Genomic DNA, 24,233 nt, shown 5'->3' on the forward strand with positions numbered 1-24,233 from the left:
AAGCCTTGACTACACTGAAACCTTGAATACACAGAAGCCTTGACTACACAGAAACCTTGACTACACTAAAACCTTGACTACACAGAAGCCTTGACTACACTAAAACCTTGACTACACAGAAGCCTTGACTACACTAAAACCTTGACTACACAGAAGCCTTGACTACACAGAAACCTTGACTACACTAAAACCTTGACTACACAGAAGCCTTGACTACACTGAAACCTTGAATACACAGAAGCCTTGACTACACAGAAACCTTGACTACACTAAAACCTTGACTACACTAAAACCTTGACTACACAGAAGCCTTGACTACACTAAAACCTTGACTACACTAAAACCTTGACTACACAGACGCCTTGACTACACTAAAACCTTGAATACACAGAAGCCTTGACTACACAGAAGCCTTGACTACACAGAAGCCTTGACTACACTAAAACCTTGACTACACAGAAGCCTTGACTACACAGAAGCCTTGACTACACTAAAACCTTGACTACACTAAAACCTTGACTACACAGAAGCCTTGACTACACTAAAACCTTGACTACACAGAAGCCTTGACTACACTAAAACTTTGACTACACAGAAGCCTTGACTACACAGAAGCCTTGACTACACTAAAACCTTGACTACACAGAAGCCTTGACTACACAGAAGCCTTGACTACACAGAGGCCTTGACTACACTAAAACCTTGACTACATTAAAACCTTGACTACACAGAAGCCTTGACTACACTAAAACCTTGACTACACAGAAGCCTTGACTACACTAAAACCTTGACTACACAGAAGCCTTGACTACACTAAAACCTTGACTACACAGAAGCCTTGACTACACAGAAGCCTTGACTACACTAAAACCTTGACTACACTAAAACCTTGACTACACAGAAGCCTTGACTACACAGAAGCCTTGACTACACTAAAACCTTGACTACACAGAAGCCTTGACTACACAGAAGCCTTGACTACACTAAAACCTTGACTACACAGAAGCCTTAAATCAAAAATCAAAGTTGGACTTTCGTCTACAGAATAATTTGTAAAAATCTGAAATAGAATTGGACTTCTACCTGAAAAGCTATGCTTAAAAAACTGGAGAAAAGATGAATTACTACATACAGAATCTGTGGTAAAGAACCTGAAATTAAACTGCCTACAGAAGCTATGGTAAGGAAACTGAAATAGAACTGAAGTTCTGCCTATTGAATCTGTGCTAAAGAAACTAAAATAAAAAGTTCTCTCAGGGTATTTTTTTTCAAACATTCAACTGGAATTCGGAAAATGTCCCCAATATTGATTTTCAGTTGATTGTGTGAAAATTTCAATTAGAATTCTTAAGTTCAACAGAAATAACCTGTATATCAATATTATACAATACAAACCAAGCTCAGTTAAGGAGTAAATAATCAAAAAATGAAATAACAGAACAATGGACAATTAGGGTAACACAACATGCCCTGACTATAAAATGACAAGGGTATAAAAGGAAGATTAAAAACAGAAAATACGAGACTGCTAATGATGATTTTTCAGAATCACAAGCCCTGATCTTAAGACAGCGAGATTTTCTCTTAATCAGTAACTTTTAGTTTTAGGACTTTGATTGACAAGAATATGACGGTAGGTGGTCATGTTTCATAAAGCACTCTAATGTTGAAATCTTAAGATTTGTGCTCTGTATTACTAAAACATGATTTGTTGTACAGAAAATTTCTTTGTTTTCTTTTGGCAGCTATAGGACAATCACAAAAATCAAATCACACAGATAAGTCTTCATTTTATGTACATAGATAAATGATTTCCACAGAAGTTTTTAAGACTTGAAATTACGTCTCAGGTTTAAACCCTGAAAAAACAACCCACTAAAATTTTATATTAACAAGTAAGTCACATGAGCTTTCCTTCACATTTGGATGCATAGAAAAAAAACAATTACATATGTAAGAAACTGTAAACTCACCTGTCGTCATTCATGGTGACATAATTACGCTGCATTTCTATAGAATTCTGTGTGACCTGTAAATTTTCTCCGCGAGACATCATACGTTCTATGCGTTTATTTCGACAAGAGTTCATACTTTTTCTAACAGTTCGCATCAGAAATTGTGACAGCAAGCCCACTGACCAGTTCTCCGGTATAGACTGGATTACCTACAACAAGCAGATGACAGTGGGTAATGTACACTGTAGGTTTCCAGGTACAAAGGGAGACAAGAAAAATTATCTATAGTGAAAAATGAAGCATTTTAAGTTAGTTTCAAGAAAGGGCAAAAAAAAATTTAGCAATCACTAACCATACCAACATTTGTTTATCGTGTTTATTGCAACAAATATTTAGCACTTTCGTTTTGTTTGTTTGTAGTAATTAGTAGATAACTGTGCAGGAGGCAAATCAAGTGATCTAGAGGAGAAACAACTAAGACAGCAAATGATGATTTTAATATGATTTATGAGAAACACAGACAATACATCACTTATGGTGTCTACCTTTACTGTATCAAACTCTGATACAGGGACCAAGGTGTGTAACACTGATGGTGTCTATCTTTACTGTATCAAACTCTGATACAGGGACCAGGGTGTGTAACACTTATGGTGTCTACCTTTACTGTATCAAACTCTGATACAGGGACCAAGGTGTGTAACACTGATGGTGTCTATCTTTACTGTATCAAACTCTGATACAGGGACCAGGGTGTGTAACACTGACGGTGCCTACCTTTACTGTATCAAGTTCTGATACAGGGACCTGGGTGTGTAACACTGATGGTGCCTATCTTTACTGTATCAAACTCTGATACACTGACTGGGTGTGTAACACTGACGGTGCCTACCTTTACTGTATCAAACTCTGATAGGTTGCTGTTGAGAAGAGTTACAGCTGGATGTACCAGGGAATCTCTTTGTCTGGAAAAAAATGGTATAATAAAACAGGGATAACATGTTCCAGGGTGACCTTCACACACATGGGAATATGGATTAATGGCAGGGAAATGATACAGGATTTGTTAGCATTACTGCTGAAACTGTCAAAGCCTTGATGGGGATATTACAAAGAGAATTAAAACTAATTACTTATAAAACAGTGTGATTGGGGAAAATTTCCAGAAATCCTGCATCATAACGATTGTAACAGTATAGGAGGTATTGTAAGGAGATGAATTCTGATATTTTTAAAAATTTATTTTGGCAAGTGATAGAAAGTCTCATAGATAGAGTTCATACCAAACAGAAAGAGCTGATCAGCATAATATGGTGAGTGAATTTTAAAAAATGAATTTGGTTTGGAGCTTTATCTACAAATTAAAGTATAACACCTTTTGTATGAAACTTCAAAATAAAAACTGTGTCTTCAAACTTTTCTTAGTTCACTACAGATTAACAAATGAAAATGTACACTCTCTTATTATCTTAAGAGAAAACTCACTTAACAGCAAACTATCCTAAGTTTAGTATTAACTCTTTTCAGTTCACAGTAAAATTTCTCGAGTTTACAGTTAACTCTCTTAAGTTCACAGCAAACTCTCAAAAGTGTACAGTAAGCTCTCAAAAGTGTACAGTAAGCTCTCAAAAGTGTACAGTAAGCTCTCAAAAGTGTACAGTAAACTCTTCAAAGTTCACAGTAAACTCTCTTAAGTTCGCAGTTAACACTCTTATCTGTAAGTACATCATTAAATCTGATAAGTTAAAGACAGATTTTTTATAAATTTCATTATTTTCTTATAAAATTTCATCAATTTTAAAACTCACTCATAGGACGGGTCAAGGTAAACACTCAGCAGTATATGAAACAGCCTCTTTCTCACACTGGGATCTTTGCCCTGAGAGTTGACAAGGCAATAGTTTTCAGCGGCCCCATAATCCTTCAGTTTGTGCACCAGTATACGTAAAGCTTTATCATGTTCCTCTAGCTGTTAAGAAAATATTCATATCTATATCTTCCAATACTCTGTACAGGTCAAAAGTATATGAACATACACTAAAATCATATATTTTGTGCATTTTTTAGAAACTTATTTTGGGTCCACTTAAATTTGAGGAAAGTAATTACTCATAAAATCTTCAAATACAATAAATCCATGTCATATTTTCAACAATTTATTAATTGGTGGACACCTGAGATTTTTGGATTAAAAATGTCGGTAAAATTAACAAAAAATAAACAATTCCATAAAACTGGTCAAAAGTATGTACAATCATAGCACAAAAATGAGATACACAGGCTGACTTGAATGATATATTAAGTGAGTGAGTAAGGAGTGATTGATTTTCATTTTTCTTTAGTATTTCTTAGTTATGTAGACACATCTATCTTTCTCCTTACAAAAACAGAAATGCACCTGTAAATTGTGGAAGAAAAAAATATTTGAAAATTTCACAACTGATGCAGCTATACTGACCAAATGTCCACAGTCAATGGATTTTCCACTGACCTATACCCACTACTTACTTTTCCATACAGTATAGCACATTCAGCAAACATGTCCGTTTGTTTGACCTTTCCGAGAATGAGTTGTACACGATATAAATTAGACATCTGCAGAATGTGACGTAGCTTTGACCTGAAATACATTTTAAAAAGTTAAAAAACATTTTCTCCAGGACACATACTACAAAAGACTTTATTTTTACTGCACTTTTACTACCTTAAAAGTGTAGCTGACACCACCCAACAATAAAATTACCATCCTAATCAACTTTACAACACAGTGCATATGAACATTTGCCATTTGTCTGACAATGACTTTGATGGCCCCTTGTTTTTTAATGAACTTTTCAAATACATGTAATAATTTAATATTAAGTCATTGGATATACGTCACATTCTTAATTTCAATGTATTAGCTCACTGTGCCATCAAAGTTTTAGGAAAGAAAATTCTAAGGTATAGTTTCACTTACCTGGCGATATCCAGCTTTTCCTTTTTGACACTGTTCTCCTTCATAAGCTGCAGGACTGCATCAAGATACAGCACAGCAAGGTGTGTATGATATTTCTCCTTCTACAAACAAAAAAATAAATAGGAATGCATCTTGTGTGCAAGGTATAGAGCTGTTTTTGAAATAATAAAGGTAATACAATTTGAATTGGAATAAGGTAAAATTCTACAGGAGTGAGAGTTATGTTGTGTTTAGATTTTTGGTTTGTTTATTTTGTTTTACTTTCTCTGTTGTGTGTTTGTGTGTGTCTTGAAAAACACTGTTTACTGTGCTAGGAAATGACTGATATTGTAATTGCATCTTAGTCAAGAAAATAATTGAAATTCACCATTTGGTTGGAAATATGAACATAACTGTAAGACTTGAAGTGTATGTGTATATGTGTGTACATGTATTTCATATTCTGGAATATGACAAGTGTGAATGATGTGTGTAAGTATGAGAGACCTCCTGTGTAAGGACATGTATGTAAGGTCATGTATGTCTTGGACAATAAAATGTTTGCAGAAAAAAAGGAATTTCTCTCTGAAATCATACGTTTTGAGAAAAATACAAAATTTTACATATAGGATCAAATAATGCCGCTCTTCCTGAAATTAAGTTTCAAATTTTTTTTTAAAAAACTGAAGTTGTTCTGACCTCTAATTTCTTTTGAAAGACTAGATGTTCTAGATAAGTGATGACAGCCTCTGGGAACCTGTGTAAGTAGTCAATCACTGCTTCAGGTCGTAAACGTTCTGACGGGGGCTCCTTAGGCGGCCGTTCCGTAAACACCTGTAACACCACAACAGATTCTGTAATCAAATCTATCAGTAGGTTTATATAGCAATCTGGCTCTTTCTTATTACTCTGAACATATTTCTGACATTCTATATATGTACTGTGTAACGATGAATTTTGTGTGAAGACAATCTGTGAAGGCACCCTAGCAAAACAAGTTCGATATTTTCTATTTTCTTTTTTTTGAAATACATCAATAGAATAAAGCACCATTATTATTAAATGTTTCACTGACCAACTTGATGAATTGCCCTCCATTGTCTGTTATACCAACACACTTTGGTCAACATAACGGTTACCAGCTTGTAAGAAAGGGTGCAACTCATAATCCAGTGCAGCTTATATGTGAATCAAATATAAAAAAAAATCTGTAAAAATTGGCTCTGCGACTAATATACCAGTGCAGTTTATAACCCAGAAAATATTATACTTTTTCCTCAATTGAGAAACCTTGACCAGCACAGACAACAAACCTCGACCCCTTGTTGTGAAACATTAACCAGCACAAATAACGAACCTTGACCCCTAACTGTAAAACCTTGACCTGTACAAAAAAAAAACAACAAACAAACAAACCTTGACCCCTAGTTGTAAATCCCTGACCAGTACAGAAAACAAACCTTGAACCCTAGTTGTGAAATCATGACTTGTACAGGCAACAAACCTTAACATCTAGATGAGAAACCTTGACCAGTACAGACAACAAACTTTGGCCCCTAGTTGTGAAACCTTGACCAGTACAGAATACAAACCTTGACACCTAGTTGTGAAACTTTGACTTGTACAGGTAACAAACCTTTTCACCTAGTTGAGAAACCTTGACCAGTAAAGACAACAAACCTTGACCCCTAGTTGTGAAACTTTGACTTGTACAGGTAACAATCCTTGACACCTAGTTGAGAAACCTTGACCAGTACAACAAATCATGACCCATCCTGTGAATCCTTGATCTGTAAAAATACTTTTACACTTAGTTGTGAAACCTTGACCAATACAGGTAACAAATCTTGACCCTTGTGAATTGTGAATTCTTGACCTGTATATAGTACAGACTATGTCCTTAAATCTCTAGTTGTAAATTATTGACCAGTACACATACCTTGACCCCTAGTTGTGCATCCTTGACCAGTATTGTATCAACATACTTCCATACCAACTCATGGTCACTAAGGCTACAATAAACAAAAGATTTTTTTTCATACATTCCTAAACAGATCAAAGTGGGACAGAACATTATCCCATATCTATCCCACAATAAGCCAATTTCTGGTAATAAGCCCATGCCTGTTAATAAGCCCACACATATATAATGCTTTCAGTAGAATTCAGATCAATTTCCTAAAACAAACCCACTCCAGCAATTCTAAGCTGGATTTTGTTTGTTGGTCCCCTGGGCTTAGTGTGGGATAAACAACAATCATGAAACATCATTAAGGAAAAATAGGATAACCAAAGAGGATGTCCTGGCCTACACCTTGACTTCATAAAAATCTAATTTTTTTTGTCTTAGAAATATTGAATCTATCTAAATCTTTACATCTATCAGTAGTTCTTATGCCCTTTTGATGAAACAGAAAAAAAATTGTACTGTAATTTTCAGGATACAAGTTGTATTTCTAAAATAAATCCTTTAGCAATTTTCAGTAAAACTTACTTTGCTAGGAACTCTGCGACAAACTCCACGCCCGGGAAAGTTTCGTCTTTGATTTCCTCATTGACAAGCCTAAAAGGATGGTATTCAATAAATTTGAAAAGTTTCATGCCATGATATAAACCCTACCACTTATAAGTGACATTGATTTGGACGTAAATGTCATTGCACATGTGATCATTATATCATTAACAACAAATTTTTATTTCAACTTTTATCAAATAAGAATCTAGTACACAAGCAGCAATGTTAAGGAAATGTAATTGTAACAAATTAACACTGTTTTCTGCAAAGCTGTGTCATTCATACCACATATTAATACCATAAGAAAATAGTGCAATGGCAATTAATTGTACACTTTATATTCTGGACAATTTAAATTCTAAGTTTCTCTTCTTTTGGAAACATTCATTTACGATTTTCTTTATATCCTCTATCTTTACTCAGACTGATAATCAAATCAAATGATTTATATTGAACATGCTCTGCCCATTACAAAAAATTAAATCAGACAAAGACTTGAAAGTTATTTTGTGTGGGACATCTTAAACTCTAGGCATCTACTTGGAAACTAACCTCATCCATACAGCGAGGGCTTTATCGTTTTCTTTGTGAACCTTGTACAGGAGTGCTAGAGCATGGTGCCTCTCATATTTCTCTAGACAATCAACACAATCCTTCAGGTCACAACCAGTATCCACGGCAATAAGGGGAACTAACTCTGGTGAATTCACTTCAGCATACAGTTTCAGTAAAGCAACATCTATCTCCTAAAAATAATAAAACAATATGTTTATACTTTTCAGATTATAAATGGAAAACTTTAGATGAAAATCATAAAACAATATTTTTAAACATATACTTTTAAGATTATACATGGAAAAAATTAGATATGTATTGTCAAATTACTGTTAAGCCTCTTTTTTTGATTTTTTGCAGGGATGAATTTTTACTATAAACCATGGGGATTTATAAGACCACGAAGATTTAACTTGTGAAGTAATAAGAAATAAGACACTTATTAATTCACATTCTCAGTGAATACTTAAGTACCTGATACAACTCCCCCCAAATCTAAAGACTTATTTGGTCAGTTACAATTAATTTAGATAAATTAAATGGTATATGATACAGATTATTCTTTACATGGTACAGAATTTGTGAATTCTGTTCTAGTAAAACATCTATCCCATCCCAGGACTCCAAGTTTTGTTTAAGGTTGTTCGAGTAACAATTATCTCAGCCCAGGACTTAAGATTTTGTTTAAGGCTATTCCATTATCACATCTACACCATCCCTTGAATCCACATTTTGATTAGGGGTTTTTAATATTTTAATATTAATCATTTGCCTAGAAGTAATATTCAGGAAATTGAAGCACAGATTTATTTTGAAGGTCAGTCCTGAAGAGATTCTATTCTGTTACAACCTCAAGAAAATTGCAATCAGGAAATTCATGCTGTATGGTAAAAATATTTTGCAAAAATAACACAAAACATTCTATTTACAGCAAATGTCTATAAAACATGGTGGATCTACTCCTTTACAAACCATAATATGATCAGGGGTAAAACTTGATGTCATGATACTATGGGGTAAATATCAACAAATTCTGTAAACAGAGAGCAGAGAGGTTCTCATGATATTACACCGATTTGAAACGGGACAGGATGGACATTGACAACAACAAGTCACCCCCACCCAACTCCCCTCTATAAACTAGCAGATACATATGAATCAAGACAAAGTTTTCATTCGACTGAAATATCAAATTATAGGAGAGTTCAATCAATGGAATACTGGTATGAATGAAAAGGAAAATACATGGAAACCCTTTAAGTATCTGACAGGCAAATTTTTTATTCAGACAATATTTTTTTTCTATTGACACAATTTTATAAAATTGTTTATTTTTGAAAGATGTCGAAACAGTATTTTTACATATAATAATGTTCTATGATATTCATGACATAATCTTATCATTAGGCAAAAAATTTTAGTTCATATGTTACAAAGGAAATTCAGTTCCCTTAACCTGCTTAAAACCGACTGCATCCTTTGTGCCTCGTAAATCCTCTAGATATAGTCGGAGAAAATTACGATATTCCTTCATAATGGCTTCATCTCCACGACTCAGCTGGTTCACATCAGCGATCTCATGGAGAGGTGGCACTGACCTTGTAAAGTTACAGTTGGACGGCAAGAGTCGTGGATATAGACTTAGCACCTGGTAACAAAGATTCGAATACTTACAAACCCAAAATCTCTTAAAAAAATTGTTCAGTTGTCTCCCCTTGCAGTTTTACAGAGAGTTTGTCAGTCCTTTTATAATCCTACTACCACATATATCTCAAATACCCACTAACGATGGGAATCAAATCCAGGGTCATAATGAAATACACGTAATCCATTTCAAACATCAAATGCAAAATAGCTTTCTGATTTCTTCTAGTATTGAAAATATTGTTAACCTTTGAAATCACTGTATTACCTGATTTGATCATGCTACCAGTTATATATACTAGCACTGATAACAGCCTTTAAAGGCTGCTAGTTGTAAATTACCTCTAAATGAGCAACTTTACATAAGGAATCACTCTTGATTTACACATTTCAGGGTCATTCCTTAACTGTAGTGATTAACTGTCTCTGAGATATTGGCATCAATTAATTTGTTTCCTTACATTTATTGATTCATTTATGACCATTTAGAATTTTCAGCCTATCAATCATGTCTAATTATCATATCTCCACATTTAATCTACATAACTTCATGTTTTGAATTAAGCCTAACCTCACCTTTAGATATCAAATTTATACCAAAATAGGAAAATAAATCCACCTTAAAAAAATAACAATTTTGAAAATTCGAGGTTTCTAAATCCCCAGAACTAAAAATCATATGAAATATCTAGTTTACCCAATTCTGTGTGATATCAACATCTGGTGCCTTACCTCACGAACATCTACTTTTCCTTCTTTAAACAACTCCCTAGCCTCCTCAAAGTGTTGCTGAGAAAACTCTATAAACGCTGCTTGTTGTTCAAATCGTCTGAATATCTAATAAATAAGAAAGACGGATAAAAAATAAATTTTGTTTAATTTTAAATAATAGTTTTCCTACCTCATGAATGGTTTAATGTCATGTGATCCCTGATGTGAAGGCCCTATAAACAAGTAATGCAAAAAAAGCTGAGCGACAGATTATTTCTAAAAATTACATGGCATAATGGAAAGTGCTTCGTCAACCTTGACACTTCTTGACTACAGAAACGGCAAATGGTAGGTTTGTAATTCTTACACACAATGAAAACCATGCTATTCTCAATGGCACAGAGTCTAATAACACCAAGTGCAATATGTAAATCTTACAAGTGATGTCACAACAGAAAAATGTACACATTGTAAATCTTACAACTGTTATCACACACACAGACAACAAGATTATAAAAATGACAACCAATAAAATTTTAAAAAATAAAAATTGTCAGTAGTTAATATTTGGGATACAACACATTTTTTCTGAAAACACAAATCATTTCTGTATATTCCGAACCTGTCTACTTTCAATTGTTCACTGCAGCTGACCACACAATATATATTGTCATAGATGTCCCATACAGATTAACCTCCATGCACCTACACTCCAATACAACTATCCAGGGGTGTAAATTGCTGTTTATACCTTGTTGAATTTATCCTTACTAAGGCCCACACGGTTGGCATTGCGTGCCAGATCTAAGGCCTCGGATACTCGCTTGTCTGCCAGTAACGCTTGAACCTACAGTAAAGAAATGTCATTTATAGATTTTACCATCAATTACCATGGTACATACAAGACATCTAATACTCTAGTGCAGTGTAATATGAAATCATCATAGTTCTATTTTTTATTGTTGAACCCCCAACACATCATTTCAAAGGTGAACATTTTTAAGGACACTTCAACGTTACACACATCACTCATCTGTAGACATATTAGTTACTTTTTACTTTTGTTGTTTATCTATGGACACAAGAATGAAAAAAATTTCTATACAAAGATTACATCCAGTTATACAATATAAATCTTGTATCACATACAGTTACATGTAAAGGTAAGAGTTACAAGTCACCTTACCAGCCTCGGCTATTGGAAATTTCCCTTACATGTGGAGATGGTGGAGTTACGAGTCACCTTCTAGTCTGGGCTATTGGAAAATTCCTTTACATGTGTAGATGGTGGAGTTATGAGTCACCTTCTAGTCTGGGCTATTGGAAAATTCCCTTACATGTGTAGATGGTGGAGTTATGAGTCACCTTACCAGCCTCGGCTATTGGAAATTTCCCTTACATGTGGAGATGGTGGAGTTATGAGTCACCTTCTAGTCTGGGCTATTGGAAAATTCCCTTACATGTGTAGATGGTGGAGTTATGAGTCACCTTCTAGTCTGGGCTATTGGAAAATTCCCTTACATGTGTAGATGGTGGAGTTACGAGTCACCTTCTAGCCTGGGCTATTGGAAAATTCCCTTACATGTGTAGATGGTGGAGTTACGAGTCACCTTCTAGCCTAAACTATTGGAAATTTCCCTTACAGTTACATGTGATAGAGTGTCTGGTTAGGAACTGAAAAGCCGTTAGTATGAGCCCAAACAGAACAGTGTGTCTTTGCTCCTTTCTATTACACTGGTATATGGATACACTAAATCCACATATTCATATGTCTATGAAATAATAAACATACCCCATCTGACAAGGCTGAGAACCACCATTAATATGAAATTGATTCCCCATCACCAAAAAACATCCTGGTATTCCTACTGAAGAAGAAGGATTTTAAAGAATTTTATTGATTTCCCCTCTTGGGCCTCACCCTGCCCACTCCAGGAGGATGACACCCACTGCTTATACAAATCTGATTCTTCACTCAAGGATGGTCCAGACCAAATTAGGTTAAAATCCACTCAGTTGTTCTTGACTATTAGTAATTTATAGGGAAAGTGTACAGACGCAGCATGGATAGGTGCCAGGTGAGCTAACAAAACAACAGTTTAACACAACAAAATTTAACAATCTTACCTGTTTTTCCCATGCTACAGGCACCAGTGAGTAGATTTCTCTTTGAGAAGCTACAAACATTTTCCCATCAAAATTTCCTATGAAGGATCCTCCTTGGAAAGGAATTGCTTGTTTCTGCTGTTGGTCAAGTATACTAAAAACAAACAACTAATCTTATTAAGTATTAAATCTATCAACATAAACAAATCATTTATCTTGTAATAAGTCCATTAGGTCAATGTATAACCTCTAACTCAAAAGTCTGGGGGTGGGCTTATTACAGGACAATATTGCAGAGGACCATCACGTAAACTCTAACTTAAAGCCAGGGGTCGGCCTATTACAGGGCAATGATATAAAGCATTTGTTACAGATTCTACTGTGTAGCTTATTACAAGACACTATATATAGCACTTGTTTATCATTACTACTGAACAGCAACAGATATCGATGAGCTTATTACTGGAAAATGCAATCACATTTGTTGGTAATTCTACTGTATCGTTGGGCTTAGTTGGTCATTTGAATAAACAGCAACTGGGCGGGCTTGTTACAGGACATTGATATATAGCATTTGTTGGTAAATCCTCGCCATAGAAACAGGTATCGCTGGGCTGATTGCAAGGCATGGGCTTATTGCCAATTAATATTGTAGGAACACAATTTGTTTGATTTTAACCTGGACAATCTTGTTTGAACCTCACCGGCTATCTCATTAGTAAAATAGAAACAGCTAACCAAATAGACAATCTGACCCCGTGTAGGATAAAACAAGTATTGTAAAAACATTTACTGTAATGGGGTATGGATTTTCATTCAATCATATATCAACAAATCACAAATCAGATCACTATAAGGTCACGCTAAAGAAAATCTTGGAATAATTTATTACGATAAGATTAAACTGGGAGTTAGAATGACAAAATGTACATTCTTGAGAGGATTTAAACAAATCAAACTAAAATGTAATTCCACATGACCTTCACCTTTTTCAATGACATTGACCTTTCACTTTTGCCTGATTTTCTTTACCTTGACATGATTTTTAACTTTTTCTGATGACCTTGACCTCTGTCTTGTGACCTTACCTGTGTATTGTGATGAACTCATCATTAAGGGCTATAATGTAGGGATGGATGTAGCTCACTCCCTGTAGATTCTCTGACCATTGTAGTGGAGGCCGCTGTGATATACCAGCTGATGTCACAAACATTCCCAGGGCACTCGGGCCACTCAAAAGGAACTCTTCCTGTTAGCGTAAGGCAATCAAACAGTTAGAAATGTGAAAATTATGATGCTTTCTCTGATTTGGATATCAAAATTAAGGTATTTGGGGAAACTTGGTGTAGTTCAACTTTGGACTGTTTCACTATTTTACCGATTGTAGGAAAATGATTTGACACCAGTGAAACATGTAACATTGTGGAAATATACATGTATCATATTAGTTAACCCCTTAACAAGTGATCTTGACGAAAAGCAGTGATTTTTTAAACTGAATAACAGCAGCCAGTGCCTGTTTAAATAAGGAAAATATGGTGATGTGTGTGAAGACATTCTTGATTTTTTTTATTATTTTGGGAAAAAAGCAAAGTTTTTGGCTAGGAAAAACCTGGTCTTTTCAGCATTAAATTGAAAGCTGAAACTGAAAAATTTTGTACTTTAAACAAGAAATTTGCAATATTAAACATAAAGGATGTATATTTTCAAACATTTATTTTATCTTAAAAAATTTTCTTTAAAATTACAACATTCTACAATACTTACAACTTGTTCCTTATTTTACATGTTTATATACACCTGTGCAATGCTTCATTCACCAAGTCGTTACCACCAAACTCTCTTTACCTGTCAGAAAATCCTTGTGGTATTTAGCCATACTTTACTTACCTTACTGATGCGTCTGATGAGAGGTTTGCTGTTTTCACTGTCGAAGGGAAAGAGATCCTGTAGGTGTCCAGACTCATAATTAACCATACAGTACTGGCTCATTGTAGCAACACAGATGTAACTTCCATCCACACCCTGAAATGTGGTCCAAAAGTTACCTTAAAAGCTTTCTACTTTTATAAAGACAGTTTTCATTAAACAGTTCAACCAGTTAGATCAGAGTTATTCGTTCACGAATAAAAGGATGAACCTATTAATTTTTGTTTTGCTTTCCAATAAGCCTTGACTATGCCTTTCTAGGCCTGTATCAATATGTGCAGGTCTGTCCCTACTTCTGCCCCAAATTTTTATATATAATGAGTCAACAAAGTAATTTGCCTTCATAAATTAAGAGGCCATAGAAGTTCAGAATGCCTGATTTCATGTTGTGGTCTCTTCATCAGGATGTGGTACAATGATCACGAAATAAATTGAGGATCTAATCAAAACAATTCAACAGCTTTTGTTAAGTACTGTTAACAAAAATGAACTAATTTGAATTGTAAACATTTAAGAAAAATGTGTGATTTCATAGAATCTGAGTTTAATGTTGATTAATCTATTTACATCATAAAGATCTTGCTGATGTTCGAAAAAAGTAGTCTCAAAAATATTTTCCTCATAAAAGAAAGTTCTCATTCATCATGACTTTATTGTCCTGTAATAAGCCCACCCCCGAGTACCAGGTAATGGAATAACATGCTAATTTGAAAAACCTCCTTTATAATGTCAAAATTCATTAGATGGTAGATATATCGTGAATGTTACTGGTTGATTTTCTCACCAAGGATACGGCGGGCTCCGACAAGGAGATGTCCTTCACATGAATAAGTCTATCCTCAGTGGCTGTGTAATACTGTATCTGTTTCTTCTTCAGTGCTACACAGATCTATAAAAAAAAACCAGATTCTTTGATAATTACTCTTTCACACACTAAGACTTAACTCTACCAATCTCACATACAGATCTACAAACAGGTCTCTTGGTCCCACTTTATAAATTCCTTCTCATTGAACCTCAGCATCCTAGAACTGTTATCCATTGAATATCCGACAGTCATAAAACTAATTGTTATCCCTGTATCTTAGATATTCATAGTATTTTTACCCTATATTTGTCAGAGGTGTCACACTCACCAAAATTTACCTGTATCACATGTCCCTAGGTTAAACTTCAGTACACTTACTCTCAGCTGTATATAAAGATGTCCAACAGGACAGCAGATAATTATGGGATTAACGGTGGCCTAATTTTATACCTACACTAACATCTGCTATTTGCTTTATCGGGACATTTCATATAAATTAAATAAACGAAAGACTGTAGAAAAAATCACTGTTCAAACAGAAGTTTTAGTATAAAACAAATATACAGTATTAGCAGGAGGGCATAGATGTATTAGCCAACACATGTTTTCCACATACTTTTACCATTTTTTTTAAAAACAGATGAGGTTAATTTATAACATGATGTACAATAAGAACAAGGAATTAACGTTTTAATTGAAATTTAACATCATTCTACTGCTATTCTCAGCGACATGCTATATGCATGTTATATTTTGCGGTAAACCAAAGTTGCTTTGAATGAACAATTTTACACATTTCTAGCTCCTCAGTAAATTCTGATTACTTCAAAGCATGGAGTTTGTGAATAGATGGACTTGGGTCCAACATGGATGATTGCTACCTTCTAGTCTGTGATCATCCTCCGATTACCGAATACCCTGTACTCCTCAAACTACTGACATGAATCAAGGAGTTTCACTAAGCAGGGCTTTACTATATTTTATAACTTAATGAGCACTACCAGGTTCCCCAAAGAAAATAAATGTCAACTTAACTTTACCTTAGGACTCAACATGTGAACAAAACAGTGATGATCTTAGGTATATAAAGGGCAATAACTCTTTCAAATGGACACCAACCTCTACACTGAAAGGACTCCCACGAACTGGAGTTTCGTTCAAACAGAAACATGTCACTCCTTTCACCTTGGCTCCACTCATGATTGGCTGAAATAAAAATAAGTTCATATAAGAGATTCTATTAAAGCTTCTGTTGAAAAATATCTTATTTATGAAAAGTCTTTCTTAAAAACCATATATATTTCTTTTATCTTGTCTGCTTAACAAAACATAAATAAACATAATTCAATTTTGAAATTATTTTTAAAATCTTTCCAGCCTACCAGGGATTTTTGGATTATGAAATGTTTTGTTCACAGAAATGATGAGACCTGGAAAAAAAATCTGCATTTCTGGTAACATGTTTTCAAAAACAGAGTAGGTCAGTAGCTTCCTTTCTTTTTTATATAAGGGTTATATAGATGGATTATATACATTTGTACTTGTTTGAAAATGATCTACAAAAGTAAACAAATCAATTTCCATACTTCATCTGACAAGTGACAAAATGTCCAGGGCCTGTTAATAGGCCAAAATGTATCTTTTGAATTTTCAGTAAAAATGCCAACAAATCTCATAGTTCTGTAATATTGCCCATTGAACAGTCAGGAACATTTTGAGAGGGGTGGGTGGGGTGTCTCCTTATATTAGATCGTGGCTATCTCACTGCACAACATAGAAAGTGCCCATCACATGCTGTATCCAGTGCTATTACAGTAAAGTGTCTTGTCTAGAGACACAACCACAACAACAAAGGCCAATCTGTTTGTATCTTTTGGTAAATGATGGCCCCATGGGCTTTTGCTGGATAAATATGGTCATTTTAGATCCAACCACACTAGATTAAATAAGATAAATTAAAACCCAACTTACCTCTAAATCAAACATATTGAGTAGAGTTAGAGTATTATCACATAGGACTAGGATTCTGTTTAAAGCTGATGCTGCCTTAAGTTGAGAAACTGGCTTTTTCTACAACAAATCAAATATATTTTATAAAATATACAATACATTTAAAAATATCAATTTCACCTGTACTTGACATAAGACAATTTCAAATGCCACAAACTGTTACCATCACAGTGTTTTTTTAATTTGTTTTTTGAAAATGAGAATAGAATTTCACAATAGTGTGGTTAAAGTCAGTAACATACATCATTATCTGTCAAAGTAAAAGCCCTTTCCCTAGAGATACATGCATTTTAAACAATATACAGTCATACATGTATCAATTCTTGCTAGAAAAATTTACTGTAATTTCCCATCATTATGGTCTCCATTGTTATGTTTAAGTGTGTGATGCCATTCCATTATCTGAAGCTGACATCATGTGTAATATACCAAATAAGACATTGATTATTCAGTGAACAGCAGCGCAATTAAGTGATTAAAAAAATACACAGACAGACAGGGAGAGACATTGACAGACCGGCAGAGGCACAGACAGATCAGTAGAGACACAGACAGTCAGGCAGAGACACAGACAGACTGGCAGAGACACAGACAGACAGAGTTATAGACAGACAAGGAGAGACATAGACCGGCAGAGGCACAGACAGATCAGTAGAGACACAGACAGTCAGGCAGAGACACAGACAGACTGGCAGAGACACAGACAGACAGAGTTACAGACAGACAGGGAGAGACATAGACAGACCGGCAGAGGCACAGGCAGATCAGTAGAGACACAGACAGTCAGGCAGAGACACAGACAGACTGGCAGAGACACAGACAGACAGAGTTACAGACAGGGAGAGACATAGACAGTCAGGCAGAGACACAGATAGACTGGCAGAGTCACAGACAGATCAGTAGAAACACAGACAGACAGGGAGAGACACAGACAGATCAGTAGAGACACAGACAGTCAGACAGAGACACAGACAGACTGGCAGAGTCACAGACAGATCTGTAGAGACACAGACAGACAGGGAGAGACATAGACAGATCAGCAGAGTCACAGACCAATAATGACAGAGTGTGTAATTTGCACAAGTATCTTTTCGAGTTGAAAATGCTGAAAATATGCTTCTACTTACTTAACATGTCAGACTAACATTATACAAATTGAAAAAAAAGTACCTCTTCAAAATTCATTTTCATCTCAATCATTTACTTTTAATTACTTTGTTCTCTTCAATTATAAATTCAACAGCAGACACAACTTCAGGTCCCAACTCTCCATCGCAAGTAATGGTACATGGAGCAGGAAATGTATGCATATGTATTTGTCAAAGAACAATGGTTTTCAACTACACAATAGATATACCTCCTTCAACTACATGGAGGTAAGATAAGAGAAATTCATATAGCGATTATTCAGAAAAAACTGATCATAATCAATTAGATGACCTCAGAAGAGATTGATTCCCATTACTGATAATAAGTATGGGGATTAATGGTCAAGATCTGACTGGTGTACTTACCAAAGCCAGGTATTTATGTCCCAATTTTTCATTATGAAATACAACTTTGCCGCTAGATGACTGGCGCTCTTCTATCATGTAATGTACCACAAAACTGAAAGAGGAATACAAAAATTACACACCATGTACTACATACAGAATGATTCTGAAAAGATTTTTCAAAGTTGATGGACTGGGTGGTGTAAAAGGGCAGGTGGAGAATGTCATGTGATAAGCCCACCAACTCCAGGATGTGGAGTCATTACTAATGTGTTGCACCTGGGCTTATTGCAAAACAGCTAAAATATGATCTCTGACACTGATAAGGAATCAGTTTTATAACATGGAAATGATAGTGCATTTGATGGAATTTGAAATGAAAATGAAACAAATCTGACAGTGTTTATTACTTACCAGAAATGAACTTAATTCAGGACAAATAAGGTCAAAGTGGATTAGTATTTATATACTTACCAGTCATTAGTTCCAATGTACAAGTTTTTTCCACAGAAATCAATACATTCAATCTGCAAGGGAGAAAAATTGAGTAAAAATCATGTTTAAGATAACAACACATCATAATTCAAAGATGTTCATATAATGACTAATTCAAAATATGAGAAATGTATTTCTGACCAGATACTATTAGCACTATATACTGTACCTAGTATGGAAATTGTATACATGTACCTGATTTTTAAAGATTTCAGTAATTAGTCATCAACTTGACATACTTACTAAGACTAAGATACAAAAGTGAATTAACAAAACAGTGTTTGTAGGTAAATTTTGAAGGAGAGGAGGTGAATTTTACGTTATAGCAAAAATTAAAGATTAATAGTGGGTAGATCATTCCTGAACATGTAAACTGGAAATACAATACAAATTTATATACATATATCCTCAAAAGTTCTTGTAACATAATAAATAACACAAAAATAAATTTATATGAGAACATTTTCTAAGTCAGATTATCCAAAGAGGAAAAAAACACTCTGGGATAAATTCAAATCTTTATTTATCTACATATACATATGTAATATTTACATATACATATGTAATATTATTGGCATTGACATTGGTGCCTCACGATAAGTAGCCATGATTGCGAAATGTGCCGACAATCAAACTGTCATGATGTGGGCAATCAAGCAAAATCTTCAGGACACTATCTTCCTCGTTGAATTTTCCTCCAACATTCAAAACAACCTCTCCAATGATATATCTACAGAGCATATTGTAAAACTTGTAAATGAATTAAAAATAAAGATGAATTCATTCCACCTGATGCTAAATTCTCATCACTTTGGGATGATTTGGTTTATTGCTACTTTACTCCCTATTAACAGTCAGGGTCATTGAAGGATGTGCCAGGTTTGGGTGGTTGAGGAAAGCCAGAGTTCCTAGAGAAAACCACCAACCTAGTAGTCAGTACCTGGTGACTGCCTAATACAGACCTTGAACTCATGACACAGAAATGATGGGCTAGTGATAAAGACATTCAGGTGCCTTACTACTCAGTCACCACATCCCTGCACTGCAGGATAAGTTGAAAACAAGTTTCAATGATAAAAACAGGAAAGGCTAACAGTAGACATAAAATGGAGCCTTAAAAGCTTCATGTGTGTCTAAACTGATTCTGTTAGGTGGCTGGGCAAATGATATATAGGGTGTTTGAATCATGAATTCAGTAAATCGGAATCTGTTTATAAAGGGATGCAAGAACCAAAAATTGCAAAGACGAAATTCAACCAAGTCACCGGAAATGATGTCTTATGACAAAACCATTCGTTTTACCAAATTGCTAGATTCGTTGTCCATTTTTTTCGATGATCACGTCATGATCGCGACCACATAAGGCTCAGTTGACTACATTTGCCCTATATACGTGTAGTCAGATTTGACTACATAGCCAAATCTGCCTATATAGCTAGATTACCGATGCTCCAGTGTCTGGCATGATTAAAACACCCGTTATGATCAGTCTTCCCCAGCAACAACACCAATAACGACTCTTCAAATACATTCTCCAGTTGATGGATACTACTTAAAATCGCCCAGCGCTCCGCTTTACGTACTACCTAGTGATATTCAAAACATTTATTTTATGTATGCTTATAATTTACTGTTGTAGTTTGGCATTTCAAGTGACAGATATGCAAACATGTACCTGTGTCTTTGCTTTATCGGACATCAGCTTGATCCGCTCGATCGCGGGGACCAACTCGAACGCTTTGACACTCATTTTTCTGCATTACATGTACTAGATTAAATGCAAAATCGTGCTAAATTGTGACACCTATACCGTTCCCGAGAATTTTTACAGGGCAGCGCCATTTTGAAAACAGCACCCTCACTCACTTCCGGTAGCTCCCACCCACTTCGTTTCAGTAACCGTAACTCTTTCATTGACAAATACGAAACATTTGCACATATCGTAAGTGTAAACTTTGACTTTGAATAAGATAGTTATCAAATCTAATAGATAACTATTATCAAATACGTATTCAAGACAATCATATTTTATAACAATTTAAAGATTTTTTTATACGAACGTTGATATCTGACAGCGGATTTTTCATCAAACAGGATTCTACATAAGTTGTAATTCTTTACTGTCTTCAACACAGTGTACATTCTATAATTAACCAAGCTCGTGAGTCTATCCTAAAATTCAAGGAATAAATCACCACAGTTGATAATTCATCTATCTATTTTGTTTATTGAAATATGTAACGGCTTCACGGTACAATTTTTACTCATTAGACAAGCGTATCTTTTCAGGAGAAACAAGCTTTACTAAGTGTGATAAAAACGATTTCCACAGCATTACAAAAATATCTAAGCAAAATTTAAAACATTCAGATGTATTAGATATTGTTTTGCCTTGTCTATAACAACCTAGATATTTCACAATAACGACATGACAATGACAAAAGTGTCATTTTCGTGTTATCATGACAATACATACAAAGTATAAGGAACTTAAAGCATGTTCTGGCTAGGTAACTTTGACTCAGTTTCCAACAGACTGGTTGTGATAGTTGCGAGTGCAAGAAAACATATTCGGATTTTTCCCCTCCCGAAGTTGTACAATTTAATATTTGATCATCGGAGCGTCACGGTGTTGGACCGACCGCCGGGAACTGAAAAAACGTTTGGAACTTTCACGTGTTATTGGTTTGAACTGAAGTTCTGTCATGCTTATCCGAATCTATGTTAAAGAATCTGAAACTTCAGAATCTATGGTAAAAAATTATCTGAAGTAAAACTGAAGTAATTCCTGCAAAATTCCATTGGAATGCGGCAAGGTTCTCAAATATCGGTCTCGCCGTTTTCGTGAGTTTCCCTAAAATTCTTAAAGTTAAATGGCCGTAACTCCAGAAAAAATAATTGACCACCAAATAAGAATTTGACCTGTATATCCAAACGTCACATTTCTATAACACATTTCTATATTCGTATCCGCTAAAGTGTACCAAACTCGGGTACAATTGAACTTGTGCCCTGTCCGGGACTCGAACCCACAATCTACGACACCAAATTGCTTAGCAAAGAAATTCCAAACTGCCAGATAAACAAACAAACCAAAATCTCTTCATTCGTCAATTGTATTACAATGTCCAAAATATTATTAATATGTAAAATTGAAAAAACACGTTTAGCTTTTTTAGCATACAATACCAGCTTCCGAGATGGAAACACATTTCATTATTTTTCTGTTTATGTCACGGCAATAATTTTTTTTAAAGTTTCTACATACATATATATATATAACAAACAATATCGTATATTTTATATACCGTATCGTATAATGTGTAATTTTTATTTACAATCGCCTGGAGATGGCCGCTAGACCTAAACCGCTAGCGAAACTACCGTGATGATTCCTCTTTTTCATCATTATAATTATTATTATATGTAGAGAGAAATAATAAAATTTGAAGCACTTCCATACCTAACCTGCAGACGCTTTACAATTAGTGTTGTAAGTGTTGTAGGCCTACGTGTATATGTTATCGTCATGCAAATGTACAATGATTGTCTGAAGCTCTATGAAAATTTTATACATTTAAATGCAACAGTTTTCTGGCATTGTTGCTACCGTTCAGAGGTAGAAATCACGGAGTACAGTTTTGTTGTTATTAAAATGCATATTTTGTAATATATAAACCATAAACTTTTATAATTGCAAGAACTCGAAAAATTGAAACAAATTTAAACGAATAGGTGCTATGTTATTTGCTTAAATTCTATGTAGAATTAGGGGTAGTCCGTATGCCCTGATTGTAGCCCTGAACTGACGGTAAAAATTAGAGTCTGATCGACTGTCAAAAATTGGTGCTTCTTTGTTTGTTGTTTGTTTTTCCTAGGACCTCATGGAAGAGAACTAACTTAACGTTATCTCTTCATTTCGGTGTACATATTTTTTCGCGGAAAATACACTGTTTAAATGATAATTAAATAAACAAAAAAAAAACCTACAGAACAAACTAACTAGATGTAACTATTGATTTGAGCTTATCTGGACATCCTCCATGGACCCTTACATGTACTGTAATTGATTATTGTAACGCTTTTGTGAACGTTTTCAGATTTTTCTAAACATTCAATCAATGAAACATTTGTTCGAGCAAATATGGTACGATTCCCTAGCACACATTAGTATTTTAGACATTCTTACACTGATAATGTAACATTCATTGAACGAATTTAGCCAGATATTGCTGTTGAACACATATTCTTATTTTCAATAAAGTTTTTGTACATTCTTACTGTGTCCACATAAAATCAAACATCTTTTGAGTTCACTTTTCGGTGGGGTTTTGTATTCCGTGACTAGTTATGCCTTGTTCACACATGAACCATCCAAAGGTCACCCACAGATCAATAGCGCATCACTCATAGTACACCAACGATCACCCAGATTAACCAAAGATCCTCCCCCACCCCCCCCGCATCCTCCGGCAACGAAAAAGGAGAGGGGCCGGATAAAGGAAGGAATATACATAATATATATATTGGAATTACCCTGGCTGCCTTTCGTTCGCAAATCCTTGTTCGGACAACAACTGGACCGATTTTAATTAGAATACACCAGAATGTTAAATATCATGTCTAGACGTGTATGCAGGTCTACAGGTTGCCATGGTCACAACACAGTTTTTTGTATAATGTTAAATCAATGTTGGTTAAATAATGTAACTTATGAAAACCTATCATTTGACAAATCAGATGTGTCTCCAGAACCGTTACTATGGAAACACAATAGAGGCTAATTGATATAATTAGGGTTTTGAAAAACAGAAAATACACTGACACTACCTCCCAAATATGTCATTTGGTTGTCATAATGACCAGGTCACTATACACAGGTTGAGACACTGTCAAATTACAATGAAAATTAAATTAATAGAGGCTTTGAAGAATTGTTATTACAATGCTTATATTTCTTAATCCTTGGCTCCAGGTGGAAACCGCACTATCACTTATTTGAATAAGGATAGTGGAATTTCACCTGGGGCAGAGGATATTGTTTTCCAAAACATCTTATGTCATTTGGTTGCAA

General features: G+C 34.9%; 1 protein-coding gene across 1 annotated transcript in view; it reads right to left on the reverse strand.

Moving 5' to 3' along the window:
• LOC132554591 (transforming growth factor-beta receptor-associated protein 1-like) overlaps positions 1–20,985 on the reverse strand; it is a 37,525-nt gene extending 16,540 nt beyond the window's left edge. Inside the window, exons 1-21 of the mRNA XM_060218918.1 lie at positions 20,835–20,985; positions 19,139–19,191; positions 18,686–18,779; positions 17,133–17,231; positions 16,281–16,367; positions 15,138–15,242; positions 14,315–14,449; positions 13,513–13,673; positions 12,446–12,578; positions 11,070–11,165; positions 10,340–10,444; positions 9,420–9,611; positions 7,961–8,154; positions 7,388–7,456; positions 6,833–6,905; positions 5,593–5,727; positions 4,915–5,015; positions 4,464–4,575; positions 3,764–3,924; positions 2,848–2,920; positions 1,974–2,164 (exon numbers count right to left, since the gene is read on the reverse strand). Of these exons, the coding sequence (XP_060074901.1) occupies positions 1,974–2,164; positions 2,848–2,920; positions 3,764–3,924; positions 4,464–4,575; positions 4,915–5,015; positions 5,593–5,727; positions 6,833–6,905; positions 7,388–7,456; positions 7,961–8,154; positions 9,420–9,611; positions 10,340–10,444; positions 11,070–11,165; positions 12,446–12,578; positions 13,513–13,673; positions 14,315–14,449; positions 15,138–15,242; positions 16,281–16,367; positions 17,133–17,231; positions 18,686–18,779; positions 19,139–19,191; positions 20,835–20,909 (2,444 nt within the window). The 5' untranslated portion in view covers positions 20,910–20,985. The remainder of the gene's footprint in view (positions 1–1,973; positions 2,165–2,847; positions 2,921–3,763; positions 3,925–4,463; positions 4,576–4,914; positions 5,016–5,592; positions 5,728–6,832; positions 6,906–7,387; positions 7,457–7,960; positions 8,155–9,419; positions 9,612–10,339; positions 10,445–11,069; positions 11,166–12,445; positions 12,579–13,512; positions 13,674–14,314; positions 14,450–15,137; positions 15,243–16,280; positions 16,368–17,132; positions 17,232–18,685; positions 18,780–19,138; positions 19,192–20,834) is intronic.
• Positions 20,986–24,233: the final 3,248 nt, after the last annotated feature.

This window comes from Ylistrum balloti, unplaced genomic scaffold, assembly GCF_031769215.1.
Source record: "Ylistrum balloti isolate Yb309-2 unplaced genomic scaffold, AGI_CSIRO_Ybal_v1 Utg369640, whole genome shotgun sequence".
NCBI lineage: Eukaryota > Metazoa > Mollusca > Bivalvia > Pectinida > Pectinidae > Ylistrum > Ylistrum balloti.